The sequence below is a fragment of the Schistocerca piceifrons genome, chromosome 5, assembly GCF_021461385.2.
Source record: "Schistocerca piceifrons isolate TAMUIC-IGC-003096 chromosome 5, iqSchPice1.1, whole genome shotgun sequence".
Classification (NCBI taxonomy): Eukaryota; Metazoa; Arthropoda; class Insecta; order Orthoptera; family Acrididae; genus Schistocerca; species Schistocerca piceifrons.
In genome coordinates this window covers 336,159,658-336,173,141 of record NC_060142.1, presented here as the reverse complement: position 1 = coordinate 336,173,141, position 13,484 = coordinate 336,159,658, and the positions used below count along the sequence as shown (strand labels likewise).

At 39.9% G+C, this 13,484-nt stretch overlaps 1 protein-coding gene across 7 annotated transcripts in view; it reads right to left on the bottom strand.

The window, feature by feature from the left end:
• Positions 1-2,597: 2,597 nt before the first annotated feature.
• Positions 2,598-13,484, bottom strand: part of LOC124798095 (proton-coupled folate transporter-like) — a 263,038-nt gene continuing 252,151 nt past the window's right edge. For all 7 annotated transcript variants that reach the window (XM_047261343.1, XM_047261341.1, XM_047261342.1 and 4 more), the window contains exon 7: positions 2,598-2,866. In XM_047261343.1, coding sequence (XP_047117299.1) covers positions 2,713-2,866 — 154 coding nt within the window. In that variant the 3' untranslated portion in view covers positions 2,598-2,712. The remainder of the gene's footprint in view (positions 2,867-13,484) is intronic.

Below are 13,484 nucleotides of genomic sequence, written 5' to 3'. Positions count from 1 at the left end.
CACGGACCAATACTTCTCGTCAAATTTTGTGTGAAAGTCTCACCACCACAAAACAATCACCACTTTACTAGGTAACATAACATCAGTCATGGACAAATTTGAATTCTTTGCACAAGTTGTCTATAACATTGCTATTATCATTAAGTTTTGAAAAAGCAACAGTCAAAATGTTTCCAGAGATTATACTATTGGTAACTTCTCAATTTTTAATTGGTTCAAAAGGTTCCGCCAGACTACTTACATTTATCTTGTCAGAGTTGGCTAATTTTTCCCTGACATTCCATCCTTCATTATTTACTTGTGTACTGACAACTCGTGTAGTAACAGCTCATACACTAACACCTGGGATTTTCGATTGAATAATCAATATTACTTCCTTAGGTCAATCTGTGCTCTCTTTCAAAGTATTCATTTCCTGTCTTACACAATTAAATTTAACATTACATACATTTTAACAAGACTCTAATTTTTCATTAAGATCGGGTTCTTTATTATTATATTAGACATTGCATTCAGTCTCCAAAGTAACTACGTCTTCGCTTCGATTACTAGATTCTTTGCTTTGAGCATCTGTTTTGATGGGCAACAAACCTATACTAGTCTTTTGAATATCTCAAGTTTCATTCTGAGCCTTTAATTTAGAATTCATTGAGTTTATTAAGTCTAGGTTTTTCTTGAAATGATCGTCTAACTTATCATTTAACTTCCTTAAAGAAGAAATTTGAACTGCTGAATCTGTTCACTGGACTTTAATTAAATTCACTAATTCAGACAAGTCTAGCATTTCCCTAGTCACTCTTATAGCTATGTTCTTCATCCATATTCATTTTACTCTTAGCTCTTGTTATCATTTTAAAAAATCACCTCTGAGTATAACAATTATAACAACATGTGACTTCTGAAATTTTCCCGGCGTATTTCTTCTTCTAATAATTTCCGGGTATGTAGCCGGATCCCATCGACATTCTGCCACGATATTTTGGCCCAGAGACGTCCAGCCATGCGCGAGATTCGGCATAAATACCGCGACTGCACCTGGGCTCTTCAGTAGTTGTGTACTCACCTGATGATGGCTGGATGTCTCTGGGCCGAAATATCATGGCAGAATGTCGACAGGATCTGGCTGCATACCCGGAAATTATTAGAAGAATTGTAACAACAGTTTATCATACAACTGCCCTCTCAACTTTTACCAAATAATTATTGGTTTTTGCTCACCCGTCTTAGAGTTATAGCTGCATTGGTGAGCAAATGTGTATTCAGCGCTGGTGGATTGCACTGGCACCGGCGCTGGCATCGTCGAATGATGGTTTCAGTATCGTTGTCAGCGAGCAGCGGAGTCAGCACCGTTGAGCAGCAGCTGGTGCAGTCAGCGTCAGTGGCTGGTTACTGCATCGGCGTCAGCGTGATGTACATGTGTGAAGACTGCTTACTCTCCACATCCAATCTTCTTAGTCATAAAGTTGAGGTCCTCTCTCTAGTTTTCTCTGCCATTACTTTCTCACGTGTTTTACTGCGTTGCACTCACAACTTTCTTCCATTTGTTTATTGGACTCAATACAATTACTGGAAACAGTTCTCGTATCTTGTTAGGCCTGGTTGCTATGGTAATGCCTAATATCTTCTTTCTGTTTCTGTCCTTAAATTCCTGTTTTCTTTGGGTCCTGTCACTTAGGTTGTCATGTTCTAATGTTTTTTTTGGGATGACAGAAAACAATATCTTCTTTTTTCTGTAATCTATTGATCACATATATGAACTTTAGTGTCTATGTTCTCATTGATTAACGATGTACTAGAAATGCTATGCAGAACAAAATTCTCTTCTTAGACATATAAATATCTTCATTGTCTCACTCATATCTCAAGCTTTAGAAATAATTAAGTACATTGAGACATATGAAAATAAGAACATGCATCTTGACTTCTCCGAATCCAAGACAAAAAAAAAAAATCTCTAGTCTGTAACAAGTCCAGTATATGAATGCACATAGAAATTTATATTCAATTGTTCATTAATTTTTTTTACAGTCAACACAGACACTAACACACCAAAGAATACTACATAACTATTCCTTGGGTTTTCATCAAGTCTTCTGGGGTGCTGGCAGCAAACACTTGTCATCGTCAGTGACTTGCCCCTCCAACAGCCTTCTAATAACAAACTTCCAACGTGCACATAGAGACAGGTGGATCAGTAGAAACGTTCTCATTCTCTTACACTTGAACCTAAAATATTGGGTGTTTGAGACAGTGGAAGGCCAAGTGTTTCTAGGATTTACACTGAAATTCTTGAGGCTTAGTTCCAATCACGTCCAATGGTGTGAATAAAATTTGGAAGCAAAAGTCTTTAATATGAGACTTTTTATTGATAATCATTGTAAAATTATGTTAAATACATTTCATGATGTGATATTTGTTAAAACCCCACAGTTGGGAGTCTTTGTAAACAATGAACAATAGACACAAAATCTAAAGTTTATTGTGTTTCCTATGCTTTCCTGTATTTTACACTTTCCTGCATTTTACACTGTTTTGAATCATTCTGCTGAAAAGGGTAAAAAGGGAGTTTTACTGTAATAAATAATATGTAAATGGAAGACTGTTAGTGCCATAAGATATTTTACTATGGATGAAAATTCATAGATTAGACAGTGATAAGGTATTATATATTCATGATCTTTCAGAGATATCTGGTAACAATTTTTTTATGTTTCACAGCTTGCTGTCAAGGTCTGCTTGTTCTTCAGTTTGAAAAGCCTCATTTACATGTTCTTCTTTTGTTGTCTGATCATTTTGTGCAGCATCCATTTCAATGGAGTGTTTCTCCAAATGAGTTTTGCCCCTTTTCCACAGTACATAAATAGTTCTGAAAAACATTTTTTCCATTAATATTTTAGACATATATCACATATATTGGTATCTTAAGAGTAAATTTACATTTATCATTAAAAAATGTAGCAGTGCCAAGTGTGTTACTTTCTAAGAGGAAATTGAAGAACAATTCTTATTGCTATAAATGGAATTTTGATGTTATATCCCAAATGGACTACTGTGGTTCAACCTTTGAGTCTTATTTTGAATATGTAATACAATTCTTGAAGGTAAAATTGAAAAATGGAACCAGATTTGTATCATATACAAATGAATATGTAGGAGGAGTGTAATGTCCCCACAGAAAATACCCTCTACCATGCACCAATTAATCATTGTCAATTAAACCATCCACATTCATTCACTTTGGAAAAGTATCTGATCTGATTTTCTCGTAACATATGCGGCAACAGCTCGACGACGCCAAAGTATTTTCTAGTGCGTTTATTCTTTGAAATAACAGAGATGCATATATGCATTCTCCACGGTTGTTAGAGTGGTAACTAGGACAGCTTCTGGAGTATCTGTTGAGGGATTGACGTGTTTCTGAGAGATACATATTTTGCTTTTCTTCTCGCTAAAGCGAGCCAATTAACATTTGTGCCGCTAGCGGTTTGTTTGAAGAGAAAGAGACTGTAAACAGAAAATAATTAAGACGTGGAATCACCAGAGATCTGGACATGTAATGGAGATGGATTTAATACACAATTTTCTTCGTAAATAAGGTTTGTGACTTTTTTGTTCTGGAGTGAATGAACGAATGAGTTTTTTCTGAATCATTTGATGATCACGTTGGCCCTGTAATTAGTGGGGAAGTTTCAGCTGCATCGAAGAGAGCCTGCAATCACTGAGTCTGTGTTAAATTGTCCAAAAGGCTTTGTACACATCTGGAATTCACAATCTTTCATAAAAGGAACAAATTGTCCACACGATTGATTCTCCCGACTGAATGCAGTGTTTAACAGTAATAATAAATGTAAAGATCTCTTACAGCAAGCCAGCCGCTGATTACCAAGACGAAGGACTCCACCAAAGATTCTATTTGGCTGATTGCACATAATGAAATACACTCCTGGAAATTGAAATAATAACACCATGAATTCATTGTCCCAGGAAGGGGAAACTTTATTGACACATTCCTGGGGTCAGATACATCACATGATCACACTGACAGAACCACAGGCACATAGACACAGGCAACAGAGCATGCACAATGTCGGCACTAGTACAGTGTATATCCACCTTTCGCAGCAATGCAGGCTGCTATTCTCCCTTGGAGACGATCGTAGAGATGCTGGATGTAGTCCTGTGGAACGGCTTGCCATGCCATTTCCACCTGGCGCCTCAGTTGGACCAGCGTTCGTGCTGGACGTGCAGGCCGCGTGAGACGACGCTTCATCCGGTCCCAAACATGCTCAATGGGGGACAGATCCAGAGATCTTGCTGGCCAGGGTAGTTGACTTACACCTTCTAGAGCACGTTGGGTGGCACGGGATACATGCGGACGTGCATTGTCCTGTTGGAACACCAAGTTCCCTTGCCGGTCTAGGAATGGTAGAACGATGGGTTCAATGACAGTTTGGATGTACCGTGCACTATTCAGTGTCCCCTCGACGATTACCAGTGGTGTACGGCCAGTGTAGGAGATCGCTCCCCACACCATGATGCCGGGTGTTGGCCCTGTGTGCCTCGGTCGTATGCAGCCCTGATTGTGGCGCTCACCTGCACGGCGCCAAACACGCATACGACCATCATTGGCACCAAGGCAGAAGCGACTCTCATCGCTGAAGACTACACGTCTCCATTCGTCCCTCCATTCACGCCTGTCGCGTCACCACTGGAGGCGGGCTGCACGATGTTGGGGCGTGAGCGGAAGATGGCCTAACGGCGTGCGGGACCGTAGCCCAGCTTCATGGAGACGGTTGCGAATGGTCCTCGCCGATACCCCAGGAGCAACAGTGTCCCTAATTTGCTGGGAAGTGGCGGTGCGGTCCCCTACGGCACTGCGTAGGATCCTACGGTCCTGGCGTGCATCCGTGCGTCGCTGCGGTCCGGTCCCAGGTCGACGGGCACGTGCACCTTCCGCCGACCACTGGCGACAACATCGATGTACTGTGGAGACCTCACGCTCCACGTGTTGAGCAATTCTGCGGTACGTCCACCCGGCCTCCCGCATGCCCACTATACGCCCTCGCTCAAAGTCCGTCAACTGCACATACGGTTCACGTCCAAGCTGTCGCGGCATGCTACCAGTGTTAAAGACTGTGATGGAGCTCCGTATGCCACGGCAAACTGGCTGACACTGACGGCGGCGGTGCACAAATGCTGCGCAGCTAGCGCCATTCGACGGCCAACACCGCAGTTCCTGGTGTGTCCGCTGTGCCGTGCGTGTGATCATTGCTTGTACAGCCCTCTTGCAGTGTCCGGAGCAAGTATGGTGGGTCTGACACACCAGTGTCAATGTGTTCTTTTTTCCATTTCCAGGAGTGTATTATATTAAAAACTGTACATAGATAAATAATCCTCCATTAGTCTAACTTTTCGCCTGTCTTATCACGGATCAGCCAACAAATGGGAGGCCCTTACTTTACTGTATGGATTTATGTGTGAAGGTGAAGGGATCTTAAAGGCAACAGATACACGTCTATACAGACAAGACATTACACAAAGTTAGTGGCTAGCTGCATTCCTCATCTATTCTTAGATGAAGAGACGGCAACTTATTATTAATCCTTAACATTTTAAAAAATGTTAAAATGGCCAATCCGTGACAGGACGTTGTTCCTGGACGTTGCTAAAATAATTTTGTTCTCTGATTCATGTCAACTACGACGAGCTAACCTAACTGACACTTGGAAAAGAGAGGAAAGACTCGCAGGTGATATAATTGGATCTACAAATAAAGCTGAAAGATAGCACGCTGGGCGCAGAGAAAAGGCCAGATCTATATTTTTATTATTAAAGCTTGCTAGTATAGTTGAAGTATACGCTTTTCTGTTTAGTGTTATTTGATATTTGAACATTGGTTAATTGTGTTGATGTTAGATGTATTTAGATTGACCTGTCCCAGTTGCATTTATCTGTATATGTACATTAAGAAAGTAGACACAGAAGTACTCTTGTGTGAACGGAGTTACATATAGTGTCAGTAGAAGGGAGTTATAAATAGTGACAGTAGAACATTTATATGGTTTTAACTAGTGCAATGTTTAGGATGAGTCAAGCAGAGCAAAGCAGCATGCAACAGCCTTCAGCTGTTAGCACTGATAATAATGATGCAGTAAGAAGTGTTGTAGGACCGATGGCTACAGATAGTGCAATAGAACGCCCTGTAGACACGGCTGGAGGTGTAACAGCAAGTACGCAGCAGGGATTAGATCCATTGGTAATTATCATGAGACAGATGCAGATGATAACCGAGAGCATGAATACTTTGAAAACTGACATTATCACGAAATTAGCCTAAGTTACTGAAGGGCAAAATGATTTGAATACGAAATTAGCCTCAGTTACTGAAGGGCAGGAAAATCTGAAAACCGATATTAAAGCACAATTAGCGACAGTCACTCAAACTCAAGAGGAGATGAAATTAGTCCAGACTGAGATTAAGCAGCAGTCACAAGACAGTTTTTCTGAATTAGAGCAACGGATAGAGGCGAAGACCAAAGAACTCAAAGATCAGGCCGAAGAGATGGAACAAAAATTAACTGCACAAATAGAATTGGTGAAAGCACAATGTGAGGAAGCTATTCACCACGTACGTGTCGAAATGAAGGAGTATGTGGCTATTAAGATAGATACTGTACAGGAACTAGTGGAAATGGTTCCGCAATTAGTACAAAAGCAAGACGCCATGTCATGTGCAATAGTGCAATTCCTGAATTGGCACGTACACAGACTAACCTAAAGGAAAGCGTTGAACATCTGACAGAGCGTCAAGATATTATAGACCACCAAATTAACGTATTAACGGGTAAATTATCTGAAATCACATTAGAAAACAAAAGGCTAATGTGTGAAAACGTTGAGCAAAATGTTAAGGCAGCATTCCAGAGTTTATCTGGCAAACAGGAAGAGAATTTGTTTGCGAAAGGACTTGAGGGGGTGCGACAGTAGTTAGGTGCTGATTTGGAGCATTGGAAACAAATGATAGAAGAGTCAATGCGCGCTTCACAACAAAGCTCAGAACAAATGAATACAGGGCAGCAGCAGAAGTTGGCAGCGACTATAGAGCCAGTTACTGCTCATTCACACACAATACTGACTTGTGCAAGTAATTCAAACATTAAATTGCCACAAGCTGGTTGTTCGCGTGAATTCTTTTCTAACAGACATTACGAAAGCCTTTGCCATGCCGAAGAAAAAATGATAAAACATAGGCAATTCCAGATTTTTAACCCTGACAAAAGGGTGGTCCATCCAATTGTTTTTATTCGAAGTTTCAAAGGAGTGCTACCCAGAAATTGGTCGGAGTGGCAGAAGATCAGTTTTGTTACAGGATATATACAAGGTTCGGGGGCGATCTGGGCCTCGGACATGACTTCTGTTTGCTCGACATATGACGATTTTGAGAAGGCGTTTTTAGCAAAGTTCTGGTCAGAAGGGGTACAGGAACGCCTAAGGCAGGAGGTGCTCTACCCAGAGCCTTTCTCCTTTTCAAAAGGAAGCCTTAGGAAGTATTTTGAAAAATATATAAATAAAACTAGATACTGGGACAGACCTATGCCCTTGCCAAACATAATAAACATACTTAAGGCAAGACTACCAATTAGCATCCGGAATCAATTGATTTACGGCAATGATAAAGACTTGGAGTCGTTCCTCACGATGTTAGACCATATAGATATTATTGAAGAGAACAACCAGAAAGCCCGTAATAACAGATTCCAATATAGGGAGATAGAACCTCCGCCAAACGGTAGGCAAGGTGGAAGTATGTGTTATACCAATGGCGATCAATCAACACTTAAAGGGTATGAACAGAGATCGTTAAATAATGGAGAAACCCCTCAAAATCTCAATAGTAATCCCGGCAATGGTCTTGCAAGGGGCTATTCAAGGAACAACAGGAACGGGAAAAGATACCATTCCGTGTGGGGGAACGAAAGAAATTTCAAACCCCAAGCCTGGAATAATAACAATAATAGAAAGTGGAATCAACCAGGGGGAATGAATTCAAATAGCCAACATCAGTGGGGACGGACATCTACGAATCAACCCGTAATTACCGAAGTGACGGATGATGTCAACCAGCAGACAAATCAAAATCCAACAAACTTGTAAGGACCCACTCGTGCCCCGGAGGAGCGGTCAACAATTGGTTGAGGGGCAACAGGATATGTGTACCCATGCTAACGTATAATGATGGACGATTACTGGCAGATGAACTGACCAAGGACTTAGAACCACAGGATGAGGATAAGGAACAGGTGGCAGTAGCCAAAGTGCAAGTCATTATGGAGACCATACCTATAGTGGCGGTTTTAGACACAGCTGAAACCACAAATGTTATTTCGGAGGCACTATTCAACAGGATCAGAAATATAAGACGAGTACCAATTTTTCCAGTTCAAAATTGCAGAATAATAGGCGCCGTTGGGGCTCGATCGGCTAATGTAAAGGTGCAGTCACTACTTGGTGTGGAATTCGGAAATGTAGCAATATTAAGCACATTCCTTGTTGTGAAAAATTTGGTGGTAGATTGCATTATCGGAGTCAACAGCCTACGTCAATATGGATGCAGAATGGATTTTAAAACAGGAAAAATTTGGTTGAATGTTAATAAACAAGAAATTGAATTGGAGTTGTAGAGAAAAAAAAAAGCCTTACGAGAAAATATAATTGTGGGATCAGTGTGCAAGTAATCAGGACGGCACAAAATTAGAAAGAGCACGTAATTAATGAGTTCCAAGTCAAAGAAGATTTCGATCAATTAGTGTTTGAAAAGTTAAATGAATCCGACTGCATTATCGAAGATCAGAAGAAGCAGCTCAATGAATTATTATTAACGTATGAAAACGTTTTTGATGAAAGGCCAGGAGTTATTAAGGGATACATATGCCATCTCTACGTTAAGCCACACGAAACGTATTGTAGAACTTTCTATCCTGTGCCCTGGAGGTTAAAGGCTCAAGTTCAAAAGGAAATAGATCGCATGTTGAAATGGGGTTTGATCGAACCCTCTGCAAGCCCATACTGCTCCCCATTGCGAGTGACAGAGATGAACGCTCGTAAAAACATAACAATAAACTGTGTGTGTTTAGTGTTAGAAAACTTTAAACTGAAATAATCAATCAGTGACACAGATTGTAGAAATAGTGACTAACTATTACTATCGAGTGCTGCGAAGAAGATAGTGGAGATAGGCTTCCCCTGTGTTTGGGTAAACATGGAACTTTAGCATTGCTAATGTCATCAAGATTTATAAAGGATCTGAATGACCTTCAAGAAGAAAGAAATGTTTCCCGAAAATGTCGCTGCATAATCAAAAGAGGTTCCCAGTGAATGTTCATATATAATTTCAAGTGCTCGCTTAGATGTGTAAACGTGTGAAGTGATGCGTTTAGGCAGTGAATCATGAGTGACGGTTAACGCCGCAAAGATAATTTCCCGCGCAAAACAATTGACATCGGCGCGAGAGTTAGAATCGATATAGACGACACAGATATGCTTTGTAAGAGACTCGCATCAAACGCGAGGGGAAACTGATTGATGTTGAACTTCAAAAAAGTGTCATAATTAGACGTTAAGAGTTCTTGATTGATTGTTGAATGTCAAAAGAAAGTAAGATTAATAGAATTAGTAGTTATTTAATGGGTCTTGTTCACTTTGGAATTTTGTTTGAAAATCCATTTCCATATATGTGCATGTATGAATGCCGGATGAATCAGAGAATAAATGAAAGGAGTGAATCCACATTCCTCACTACTAATAACTTTTACATTACAGCAATCAAGCAGAGAAATATATGTATTTAGGATAAAATTTTTATGAGCATAGATAAATGATATGACTTTTCAAGGAAATGATGGATTATGTCTTTGTATAAAATGAACCACACTTTCTATTATTCGATGATTTGAATCCAAAATCTACTGCAAGTTGCATGAATCCTTTAAATTATGAAGGATAAATCATTGACAAAAAATGTGTCAGAATTTTTGGGCTTATAAGCACAAGTGGTGATGCGAAGTCCAAAAGAAAATTCAAACTAGAGTAAATATTATGATGTTTTCGGCAACAGCATTAGTCAATGGATAAATGGAAACCTTAAGTCAATGGCTAAATTCCTTGCTGTACATAGTAAGAAAAAGGATGCATGAAGCCATAGGGATTTTGTTTTCAAAAAGGAGAATCTTGGACGGTGCAACCTAACCAGTTCTTTTACAGGAAGAGTTTCCCTTTCGGTCATTGCTAATTCTTTTGGAATGAATGTTGCATGTGAAATCTGGTAACCCTGTCCCTTCTACTCTTCCCATTGTGGGCCGCGTAGAGGACCGACTACAAATGTGGACGTCGGGGACATGCAAGATCCGGGGGAGTTTCAGGACCGCAAGATATTGTCATGGGAACAAGATTGTAAAAAGAAACTCAAGTTATTTATTGTAAAATTTTTTTTAGCTAGAGGCACAAAGCACTCTTCTCCAAATCGTTACATAAATCGATCCCTATCTTTGCTTTAGAGATCAATTTCAAAATTATTTTTTCTCTTCTGTAGGCTTTCCTATCTTCTATGTACCGTATGCTGGGGGTCTAGGCTTAAGAGGTTTTCCAAGGTTTCCCTGCTTAAGAAAGTTCCCGAATGGGTAGACCCTGATAACAGTTTCATGAAAGATCATCTTCCTTGGTTGTGCACAGCAAACATAACACCTTGATGCACGTAAAAGCAATACAGCCGCGGTACCTGTCTCTTCATTTATTCTGTTTTCAATGTTTCTTTTCTTCGTCTGTCTTAAATATAATTATTTTTTTTTCAGTCGGAGGACTGACACTCATCACTTCTGGGTTACCCACACTAATAGCTAGCTCGCGAAGTGTGTTCGGTAAATCAAAATTAGGCTCACAAACTTTGCTCACTGCGAGGGACATTGTAATGTCCCCACAGAAAATACCCTCTACCACACACCAATTAATCATTGTCAATTAAACCATCCACATTCATTCACTTTGGAAAAGTATCTGATCTGATTTTCTCGTAACATATGCGGCGACAGCTCGACGACGCCAAAGTATTTTCTAGTGCGTTTATTCTTTGAAATAACAGAGATGCATATATGCATTCTCCATGGTTGTTAGAGTGGTAACTAGGACAGCTTCTGGAGTATCTGTTGAGGGATTGACATGTTTCTGAGAGATACATATTTTGCTTTTCTTCTTGCTAAAGCGAGCCAATTAACATTTGTGCCGCTAGCGGTTTGTTTGAAGAGAAAGAGACTGTAAACGGAAAATAATCAAGACGTGGAATCACCAGAGATCTGGACATGTAATGGAGATGGATTTAATACACAATTTCCTTTGTAAATAAGGTTTGTGACTTTTTGTTCTGGAGTGAATGAACGAATGAGTTTTTTCTTAATCATTTGATGATCACGTTGGCCCTGTAATTAGTGGGGAAGTTTCAGCTGTGTCGAAGAGAGCCTGCAATCACTGAGTCTGTGTTAAATTGTCCAAAAGGCTTTGTACACATCTGGAATTCACAATCTTTCGTAAAAGGAACAAATTGTCCACACAATTGATTCTCCCAACTGAATGCAGAGTTTAACAGTAATAATAAATGTAAAGATCTCTTACAGCTAGCCAGCCGCTGATTACCAAGACGAAGGACTCCACCAAAGATTCTATTTGGCTGATTGCACGTAATGAAATATTATCTTAAAAACTGTACATAGATAAAGGAGAGAAAGAGAGAGAGCGAATGAAAATAGAGATAATACTAATAATCCTCCATTAGTCTAACTTTTCGCCTGTCTTATCATGGATCAGCCAACAAATGGGAGGCCCTTACTTTACTGTACAGATTTATGTGTGAAGGTGAAGGGATCTTAAAGGCAACAGATACACGTCTATACAGACAAGACATTACACAAAGTTAGCGGCTAGCTGCATTCATCATCTATTCTGAGATGAAGAGACGGTAACTTATTATTATCCTTAACATTTTAAAAAATGTTAAAGGAGGACAATGAAATAATGTGTTCTTACCATATTCAAGCCCTAATGCCTTTCTTTCATGACATATGAAAGTATGTGATTCAACGAAAAATTTAGATCCTACTGGAATTGGTCCAAAACACATATATAAATTATCAACAGCCAGATACAACAGATATTCATTGTTAGAAATCCCATTTTTAAGAATATTTTATATCACACTGGAACAATATGGAAAATTAGATTGCTGTTCGCCACATAGTGGAGGGGCTGGGTTTTCAGACAGGCACAGCGAAAAATGCTGCTGAAATATTTAATCTTTTGGAGAAAGTCCTTGTTCCAAACTACTTAATATGCGCACACATTCACCCAAGTACAACTAGCACATACATGGGCACATTCTTTGGATGTTGTGGTCCAAATGCGACTGTACCTGACATGAGGAGCAATCTGCTTGGGAGGTTGGTGATGGTAAACAGGAGGCGTAGCATAGGGTGGGGTGAGAGACGGATAGCAGGGTAGGGGTGGGGGAATGGGACTGATGGCCTCAGATGTTAAGTCCCATAGTGCTCAGAGCCATTTGAGCAAGGGGTGGGGGAAGATGCTGTGCTGCCTGTGGGAGCATGCAGGGGTATGGTGGGGACAGGATAGTGCTGCTAGGAGCAGTATGGACAGGATATAGTGAAGAAAGCAGTGGATCAAATAGCTAAAAAGATGATACCCAGTAGAAATTCTTGGATAGCACAGGATATACTGAATTTAATTGACAAATGGAGAAAAAATAAAAATGCAGCAATGAAGCAATTATAAGAGAATACAGATGTATAAAAGATGATATTGACAGAAAGTGAAAAATGGCTAAGCAGAAAAGGCTGCAGGACAAATGCAAACCTACAGAAGCATGCATAAGTACAGGAAAGACACATGCCACCTATAGCAAAATAAAAGAGACCTTTGGAGAAAAGAGAAATCATTTCACAAATGTCGGTTACTCAGATGCCAAGCCAGTACTAAGCAAAAAGTGAAAGCTAAAAGGTAGAAAGAATATCTAGAAGGTCTATAAAGAGAAATGACATTGAAGAAAATACAGAAAGGGAAGAGGAAGTAGTTGAAGATGAGATAGGAGATATGATACTACAAGAAGAATTTGCCAGAACACTGACAGACCTAAGTCAAAACAAGGCCTCAGGAGCATTGTGACATTCCCTTAGAATTATTGAGATTCTTGGCAGAGCCAGCCATGCCAAAACTATTCCACATGGTGTGTGAGATATATGAAACTGACAAAATACACTCAGATGTCAAGAAAAGTGTAATAACTCCAATTCAATAGGAACCATGTGATGACAGGAGTAAGTATTACCAAATTATTAAGTTAATAAGTCATGGTTGCAAAATGATGACACAAATTATTTACAGAAGAATGGAAAAACTGGTAGAAACTAACATGGGGGAAGAACAGT